This window comes from Dendrobates tinctorius, unplaced genomic scaffold, assembly GCF_039654945.1.
Source record: "Dendrobates tinctorius isolate UK_male_01 unplaced genomic scaffold, ASM3965494v1 ptg000377l, whole genome shotgun sequence".
In the NCBI taxonomy this organism is placed as follows: Eukaryota; Metazoa; Chordata; class Amphibia; order Anura; family Dendrobatidae; genus Dendrobates; species Dendrobates tinctorius.
In genome coordinates, this window is record NW_027362043.1 from 7241231 (window position 1) to 7250442 (window position 9212).

The 9212-nt window shown below is 41.7% G+C and overlaps 1 protein-coding gene across 2 annotated transcripts in view; it reads left to right on the forward strand.

The window, feature by feature from the left end:
* NPR1 (natriuretic peptide receptor 1) overlaps nucleotides 1–8696 on the forward strand; it is a 209028-nt gene extending 200332 nt beyond the window's left edge. For both annotated transcript variants that reach the window (XM_073563016.1, XM_073563015.1), the window contains exons 9-22: nucleotides 1231–1305; nucleotides 1505–1582; nucleotides 2995–3099; nucleotides 4074–4145; nucleotides 4233–4392; nucleotides 4860–5015; nucleotides 5097–5265; nucleotides 6035–6181; nucleotides 6384–6507; nucleotides 6663–6731; nucleotides 6814–6988; nucleotides 7076–7174; nucleotides 7453–7544; nucleotides 7645–8696. In XM_073563016.1, coding sequence (XP_073419117.1) covers nucleotides 1231–1305; nucleotides 1505–1582; nucleotides 2995–3099; nucleotides 4074–4145; nucleotides 4233–4392; nucleotides 4860–5015; nucleotides 5097–5265; nucleotides 6035–6181; nucleotides 6384–6507; nucleotides 6663–6731; nucleotides 6814–6988; nucleotides 7076–7174; nucleotides 7453–7544; nucleotides 7645–7707 — 1584 coding nt within the window. In that variant the 3' untranslated portion in view covers nucleotides 7708–8696. The remainder of the gene's footprint in view (nucleotides 1–1230; nucleotides 1306–1504; nucleotides 1583–2994; nucleotides 3100–4073; nucleotides 4146–4232; nucleotides 4393–4859; nucleotides 5016–5096; nucleotides 5266–6034; nucleotides 6182–6383; nucleotides 6508–6662; nucleotides 6732–6813; nucleotides 6989–7075; nucleotides 7175–7452; nucleotides 7545–7644) is intronic.
* Nucleotides 8697–9212: the final 516 nt, after the last annotated feature.

The following is a 9212-nucleotide window of genomic DNA, read 5'->3' on the forward strand; positions in this document are numbered from 1 at the left end:
TTTTTGTACCAGGAGTGGCATAAGGTCACCCAAAATGATTATGAACATGTTTTCTTAGCATTATTTAAGGTCTGCAAGCACTGCATTTTTTTGTTATTTTGACCATTTCTCATTTTCTGAAAATCAATACAAAATTTAGTGCTTGGAAATTCAAAGACATGTTGTCAGTAGTTTATAGAATAAGAGAGTAATTTACATTTTACTCAAAAATATACCTATAAAGAGAAAAATCAGACAAATTGAAAATTTTTCAGTGGTCTCTTAATTTTTGCCAGAGCTGTATATGAGTTTCACTTTTTGTATTGAAGAACTGAAATAAATTAACTTTTTGATATTCTAATTTTGTAAGACGCACCTGTAACTCAGCCGTAAAGCCAAAATTAAAATGGAAAACAACAATAAGAACCACTAACGGCACTTGTTGAATTTTTTTATGGAGACTTAGTTGGATCTTCTATATCAATGGTTTCAATGACTAGCCTTCATCTTCGTGTCTACAAGCCGAGTGCCCCATTATTCATTTCTTTCTATGTTCTCTCTGCCACCCTGCCTCTTCTGTTTTCCATTACTTCTCTCTGCTTGATCCACATGCCGTTGCCTGCATCACGTCTTCATCTTGTCATCTCCAAATCTGCAGACCACCATTGGCACATTCCTCTTTATTTTCTTTGTTTCCAACCCAAACTAAACTTTTTTTTACTTTTTCTTATCTTTTCTCCACCTTACTCGCTTTGTCGCAAAACTAAGATATCTTTTTACTCAATATGTTTGGTTACTATTCTATCCCATAATCTACAATGTACCTCCAAGTGTGCAGATAATGTGACAAACCCATCAAAGCGGGCTTCAGTTTGCAAAAATGTTCACTGAGCTACCCATTATTTGGAGGCTTGGGCTGATGGATTTTCTTCTTTTTGCATCACATCTTTTTGTTCTGGATGTTATGGTTGTTCACTAGTGAACTAGACGGGGCATAAAGTCATATCAATCCACAACCCAGCGACAGTCATCCCAAGCATGAAAGGCATCACCTTCCTGTAAACTTGATTTCTTCTCCAGCTTTGGCACATCTCCTCGTTCTCATACTTGTGTTTCTCATCTCGCTTCCATCTGATTCTTTCTATTACTAATATGTCTCATTAACACATTGCCATAATTCGTATAGCTTTTGCTGCCATTCGGACATGTTTTGCACACTGAGCATTGTTGTTAATAATGTTTCCCCTCTAGAGAGGCTCTAATTATGGTTCCCTGCTCACCACCGAAGGGCAGTTCCAGGTCTTTGCAAAGACGGCATATTACAAGGTACTATATGTAAAAATTCATCAAACATAACTTGATTAACCTGATATCTTGGTTCTCGAGAGAAAAAATATTTTCTTCATTCTCCAGATGGGTCCCCAGGGAGCAATCCTGAATGAGTTGTAACCCTTATTAATAGGATGTTATTTTATGATGATATCTTACTGCATTTTGCTTGGCTTTAACCTCTTCTCTTTTGCAGGGTAATATCGTTGCGGTTAAGTACATCAACCGGAAACGCATAGAACTGACCCGCAAAGTCCTGTTTGAACTGAAGCATGTAAGTGCTGCGTTGTGTGTCTGGTTTGATATTGGTGGTAATCCTCCAGTTACATAATGCATTTCTTTTAGTCAATTCATCCCCACATGCACTCAGCTTTTACACAGGCATCTGGGAGACGACTTTGCTAATCCTTGGCTCCCAGTCTCGGTGAAATGGCTCTTGTTAAACATAAGCAGCTTTTTTGTTGCCATTTTTTCTCCAAGTGCCGGCGGTACCCTTCTGCTCTCCTCTATTTAACCTGAGTTAGTTGGTCACGGCTCCTTCCTTCTCGCACCCAAATAGTCCTTGAAAAGAAGACATCTGCAGCCGACTAATCTGTACGCTTTTCACTTGTTGAATGGTGACAATAACGACTCTTGTCTGGAGAGAACTAAAAAGAAATGTGATATCCAAGATAACCAGCTGCGTTTCTGCCTCGCCAAATAAAATAATGCAAAGATCTTTGACCCTTGGGGTTAGTTGGAGCATTTACCCCCTGCAATCCAAGTGTGACATGGAATTGAAGGCCTCTAATTAGCTAAAGTATTTTTTATTCTTTTCCGCGAAGGTCAGAGACAACTGCTCTTTACAGGGGTTATTGCCCAACTTTTTACAGACCCTGAATAGTAGAGACATTAGCATTTTTTTGTTGTATTGTGCCTCTTCCCTCTCTCCTTGGCCTGTCTCAGCCTTTCTTTACCGTAGTTTGTCCACAAGGTTGTTATTTCCACTCTCTTCTCTCTCGTTTATCCTCTTGCCTTGCCGCCTCTGCCAGTCTTTAGTATTCATTGTGTCTCCTCTCCCTCTGTTTCTTAAATCCTCTAGATAATGTTATTTCTCTACCCCAATATTAATCAGTGCTGACATTTCAGTAATATTTGCAATCTTCAGTTAGAACAGCTCTCCCCTCCATCTGCCTCGTAGATGCTTAAGTCAGGAATTATCTCAGCATTTAATGTTCAGCATCCATCACGGAGAAGATGAGACCTCAACTGGCTATCCATATGTGTGTGTTTTACTGTTAGATACTTCACACAAGAGAAGGGCAGCCTTAACCCTCACCACACAGATCAGTAGAGCCTCAAACTCACCAATTCTTGGCCTAAATGCAGAGGTACCAGCATTTAGGCGGAGACCCTAATGTCATGTAGGGTCACGTACAGGCATGTGTTGAAGACCCTACAGTCTTCACTTGGGTCTACTGATACAGGAACTAGTCTATTTTTGGTTTATTATGTTCTAAAAGAACCCAAAAAGTGTTTCAAAACTGTACTTCACCTTGGAAAAGGTGTCCTATTACCCATAAAGGCCCCACAGACAAGCTAGCATAGCATCGCCAATAATTCTACATAACGTGGGGTATATCGTCTCATGCGATCAGATGGTCGACTCAGTGTCGTTTTTCATTGTTTTCGCTGCGTGTCTTCTAGATGAGGGACGTACAGAATGAACACCTCACCCGCTTTGTGGGGGCCTGTATAGATCCTCCGAATATATGCATCCTGACTGAGTATTGTCCTAGGGGAAGCCTTCAGGTAGGAATTATGCCAGAACATCTACGTGATATCTACACTGACCAGCCATAATATTAATATCCCAGCCAGGTGAAGCGAATAGAATTGGTGGAGTGATGACATTAATGCTTTCTGGTGGATATATTATTAGCCGTGATCAATCAGTTCTTGAACTTGTTGCAGGATAATGAGCAACGAGACAAACTGTGGCGGCTAGTCAACTAGATGTTCTCCACCATGGGGCCTTGTGGGCTGTTACCAGAATGCAGTGGTTGGTACCCAAGGTTCATTGCTGTGTACATCGTGTGAAGCCACCTGCTTTGATCTCACGTAAGCCTGACTGAAAGCTGTTAGTACATGTGGAGCATCTAAGTTTATGGTCTATGGGTCTGTGCAGCTGCAGACCTATCAAAGGACCCATTTTGGGTACAATGGGCCCTTGAACATTAGGGGCACTAGAAGAAGGTGGACCTACTGGATGAATCCCGGTTTCCACCACGGCATGGGTGCGGCTGGGTGCATGTGTGTGACTTACCTGGGAAGAAAAGATGCACAATGGGGAGAAGACAAGCCAGAAGAGACCGTGTGATAGGGCGATGTCCTGCTGCGAATCTTCAGGTTGTGGCTTTTACCAACTATCAACACATTGTACAGACCAAGTACTTCTTAAAGGCAGTGCCCTCTTCTAGCAATATCATGCGAGCTGCTACCCACCAAAAACGCCTCAAGAATGGTTTGTAAACATGATGAAGAGATCAGGTATCAAACCAATCAAGTACATGTGGAGTGTGCTGGAAAAACAAGTCTGATCCATGGAGCTCGTGCCAGATATCACAGGACACCTTCTTGTGGAGTTCATGCCACAATGAGTCAGAGCACGTGGCCACCTAGGCAGTATTAGATGGGTGTTGTTAATGTTATGGCTGGTTGGTATATATATATCTACAGCATGCATTGAATGTAGGAAGATATGATAACTGATACTGTTTCCCTAGGACATTCTAGAAAATGAGAGCATCACCCTGGACTGGATGTTCAGATATTCACTGATTAATGATATTGTGAAGGTAAGGCATTGATGATTTTGATGATTTGGGAGGGCGCAAGCTATGGAATCTCCCAAATTTTCCAACTTTTGACTGTTTTCCCTCTAGGGAATGCTCTTCCTCCACAACAGCGTCATTGTGTCTCATGGGAACCTGAAGTCATCTAACTGTGTGGTGGACAGTCGCTTCGTGCTGAAGATCACTGACTATGGCCTGGCCACTTTTCACAGTGCTTTAGACTCGGAGGACTCCCATGCTTTCTTTGCCAGTAAGATCTTCTGTAGGATGGGCCTCTGCTGCAAAGTCGGAGAGTCATTCCTACAGATGTAAACTTGCTCATTTGCACAGACTGAAATGTCATTGATGGTCATGATGATTCAATCGTCAGTCCGTCATCTTATATAACTGCACTATGTATGGCTCTCTTACTTTTTGCACTGGGAATAGTACGATCAAGCAGCTTCTGTGAGACAGATGTTCAGGATGTGGAGTGAGGCAGGAGGTAGTGTAAGGTGACGAAAGCACACACAGATGGCTCAGTCTGAGCAAAGCAAGTTTGTATATAAAGTATTGGTAAACATGAATATTTAGGTCAGCGACTAATGTGCGTTGCAGTCAGGAGAGTGAGGTCAGGACAGAAGGTTAGTTCAGACCTAAAACAATGGACTTCTGTTCACCTAATTTGTTGTATATGTCCAATGTGAAGTACTCATCTCTGGTACACATTTCCTATAGAGAAACTATGGACAGCACCGGAGCTTCTGCGCCTAGAGTCACCAAGTCCACAAGGCAGTCAGAAAGGGGACGTCTACAGTTTTGGCATCATATTGCAAGAGATTGCACTTAGGAACGGGGTCTTCTACATGGACAGTGGAGATTACAGCCCTAAAGGTGCATCCAACACCAAACTGAGGCCAAAAGGTAGGCTTCTCTTTCTTCTTTATATACTTACCTAATTTTTCTTTTCCCTAGAAATCATAGAAAGACTACGAAGCAGAGAGAAGCCATATTTCAGGCCATCTACCAATCTTTACTGTCATATTCAGGAGTTGGGGATCCTTATGCAACGCTGCTGGGCAGAGGACTCATTAGACAGACCTGACTTCAACCAGATCAAAGTTTTACTACGAAAGTTGAACAGGTGAAGCATCAACCTTGGCCCATACATCTTCTGGGCTTATTGTCAATCTTTAAATTTTGGTCGAATTTACAATCCTACTGTTGCATACTAGGGATGCGGATTGTCGATGACATAATCTGTTCAACAATGCCTACATTAGGGTGATGCATTAGTAGTATTGTAATTAAAGAATTCAAGGGTCATTCCCAGAATGGGCAGGGTGTGTCAGGGTAGAGGACAAAGTGAGAGCATGAGTAGGAGCAAAGTCAAAAAGAAAAACATTTACATTACGCAGTAGATGAAAGCCAGTCAAATCCCACCAATTTTGGCAGAATCGAACCATCATCTTGACTTTCCCCCAACATATGCCCACCACAATAAAAGTAGAAATAGCTGTCTTCAGACAACAGCTACCTCGTGCATATGGCCAGCTTAGGATCTAAGAGTACTAGAAGAACAGGTAGCAGATGAGAACTCTGAGGGCAAGGCAGAGGTGATATTCAAAACCAGAAGCAGTAGCACAAGGAACAACAGCCGGGCCTGTGGTATAAACCTAAATCTGCAGGCGAGACAGGAAGATTTCCCCAAAAGGCTGGCAGGCCTGAAGTCTTGTTAAGGAGCAAGTTGGCTGAGGTGATCTTGATGAGCTGGTTCTCTTTCTGCTTTATCTTAGCTTATAGCACATGTAGTAATAAAATATATCGAGAATGAAGCATACAACATATGCGGACTATGTTTTCTCATCTCCAGAATAAACTCAACTTTCCATATTGTTTTTCTTGCCCTGTAGAGAAAACAGCAGTAACATCCTGGACAATCTGCTCTCTCGCATGGAACAGTACGCTAATAACTTGGAAGAGCTTGTAGAAGACAGGACACAGGCGTACCTTGAGGAGAAACGTAAGGCCGAGGCTCTTCTATACCAGATCCTGCCTCAGTAAGTATCAGAAGAACCTACTAGATATCTACGTCTGACAACGGCAAAACGACAACTTATGGACACTTTTAAATGGATATAATTTCGTATTTCGACCATGGACCTGATAGAACTGAAAAATGCCTCAATTGCTGCATCCAGTAATTTTCTGTCTTCTCCAAATAATCCTTTTTTTTTTTTAAACCATTCCTCCATTATTCAGCTCTGTAGCCGAACAGCTAAAAAGAGGGGAAACTGTTCAGGCCGAAGCCTTTGACAGCGTTACCATTTATTTCAGTGACATTGTGGGATTCACGGCTCTGTCTGCCGAGAGCACACCGATGCAGGTATTTAACATCTCGGTGGCTAAAGTTTGTAGCATGCCATGGTCATGTGTTATAATTTTCTGCCACGGCTAAATTTTCTGCCACGCTAGCTCAAAGCTTACTTTACGCCATTATTTTGCCCTCCAAAATGATGTTGTCACCTCCTCTTCTCCCAGGTCGTCACTCTACTGAATGATTTATACACCTGCTTCGATGCCATAGTAGACAACTTTGATGTCTACAAGGTGGGATACACAGCCGTGTTTTCATAAGGGATGAGGAATAGTCAATGGACCTTCATCATTGCTCCGCTTTCATATCCTCCAGGTGGAGACAATAGGAGATGCTTATATGGTCGTCTCTGGGCTACCAGTTCGCAATGGGAAACTCCACACCCGCGAGATAGCCAGGATGTCTCTCGCTTTACTTGATGCTGTCAAGACTTTTAAGATTCGCCATCGTCCTGACCAACAGCTGAGGCTTCGTATAGGAGTTCATACGGGTGAGTCAAGAGAGCGGATTTTCTGAGAGGACCTTCCCAATTTGAGTTTTTTGTTATCTTGTGTCCAATACTTTTTACTTTGCATAGGTCCTGTCTGTGCTGGAGTCGTGGGCTTGAAGATGCCACGATACTGTCTTTTTGGAGACACAGTGAACACAGCTTCAAGAATGGAGTCGAATGGGGAAGGTGAGATTTTCATTCACAGTCCATTGGAACAAATTAGCCAGAGCAAAATAGAACTTTAGGGATGATTTTAACTAATTGACACGTTTGGGTGCCCAACCTTGCCTTCACAGATCTGCTCTCAGCTAGGTCTGTAACGTCACAGAACATATTGTCTATTGTGCTACATTGCCAGTAACGATCATGCAGGTGGCTCTTGGTTTGCAGTCAAGGTTTTCATCTTTGCGGTTAGCTGTGAGTCTTCGTGTTCTCTTGCTGCTAATCAATGTGATTCCTTGTAGCACTGAAGATTCACGTCTCTGCAGCCACACGGAACGTGTTAGAGGAGTTTAACTGCTTCCAGCTCGACTTGCGAGGTGATGTAGAGATGAAGGTAACATACATTTCAGATATTTTTTTATATATATGGATTAATCATTTCAAAAGTTTAGACTTTGTAAATTTCCTGAAATCCCATGAAATTGTTCCTTCAGGGCAAAGGAAAAGTGCGGACGTACTGGCTATTAGGAGAAAGAAGCAGCAGCACCCATGGTTGACTCCTTGTTTATTGTCAGCGGTGACAAGGACCCAGGGATACTCTACAACTTCATGTCATGCTTGTACCTCTCAGACACAGTGGACAGATATTTCCTGAGTCGGAGACCTTAACATTAACGTGGGGTTGTGGAGCAACTTCCAAACTGTGGACCAAACTGAATGTACTGGAATAAGTTCAATGAAACCATCATCCAAATGTAGTCATGTGAGCGACCACCAAGTCTTGACTCCCAATCCTTCACAGTCACAGCAGAGTTGAAGCTATGGAGATTAATGGTAGAGAATGCCAAATAGTCTTATCAATCAGCGCTGTACAGACTTAGGCTGAATACTTACCATTTTATACATATTTGAGTTCTTACAAAAAGTTTGCGCTGTCGTTAGCAGTATTCTCCAAGTGTGTACACTCAATTTCATGACTAAGAACGAAAGACTTAAAAAAGGCAGGTACAAGTCTTGAGAATGGTCATTCACATTACAGCTTTTCCAAACAGTTGACTAAATCCTTGGTTTCAGCAGCTAAAGTTTATGAGAAGTGTTACAAAGCTTTGTCCTACATTATAAGATTAAAGGTTTGTTACCTAGAAAACATATGCAGAAGCTTCTGTCCAAAACTTACCATTGTCATACAAAACACACTAAAATCCTTCATTGCTCACTATAGTAGACTTGACATTGACATCGAGAAGACAATTCAGGCATTGAGCTGTTGGGTTGTCTTAGTGCTTGAAGGTTGTCATTGGCTGAAATATAATTGAGCCTTAACAAAGATCTTTCTTTCATTAATATGGTAAATGGTGAGCTTTATAAATGTAGAAAATGGACTAAAATCGTGATGCAAAATTACTCCAGAGGTCTGCCCGCTGGTGCTTTATGACAGAATCACTAGACTGGAAGGAACACGTAGTTTGCTGCCCTAAGATGATGTGTGGACTACAGATATGAAATGGACATTTTATTTTATGGTTATAAATATTTCTAAACTCTACATTTTGACGAGTGAAAGTTTCTGTATTGAATGATGACAAATGTAAGAGGAGAAATCAGTAGTGGATTCATATGTGAAAGGTGTGAGTGTATGGTATCAAGTAGACCTTCAATATGTCCCACCAGAAACCTAGTGTGTAGCTCCAGGGCCCAAAGAGCTGACAAGATAATGGGGGTCCCTACAGATAGACTTTCCATTTGTGTCACCTGAGATATACAGCTCTGGCAAAAACTAAGAGAACACCACATCAAAACCCAGCCCATTCTCCAGACCTGATCCCCATTGAAAACCTCTGGAATGTAATCAAGAGGATCATGGATAGTCACAAGCCATCACACAAAGAAGAACTGCTTACATTTTTGCGCAAGAAGCAGTGTGAAAGACTGGTGGCAAGCATGCCAAGACGCATGAAAACGGTTTTTAAAAATCATGGTTATTCAACAAAATATTGATTTCTGAATTCTTCCTGAGTTAAAACATTAATATTGTTGTTTCTAAATGATTATGAACTTGTTT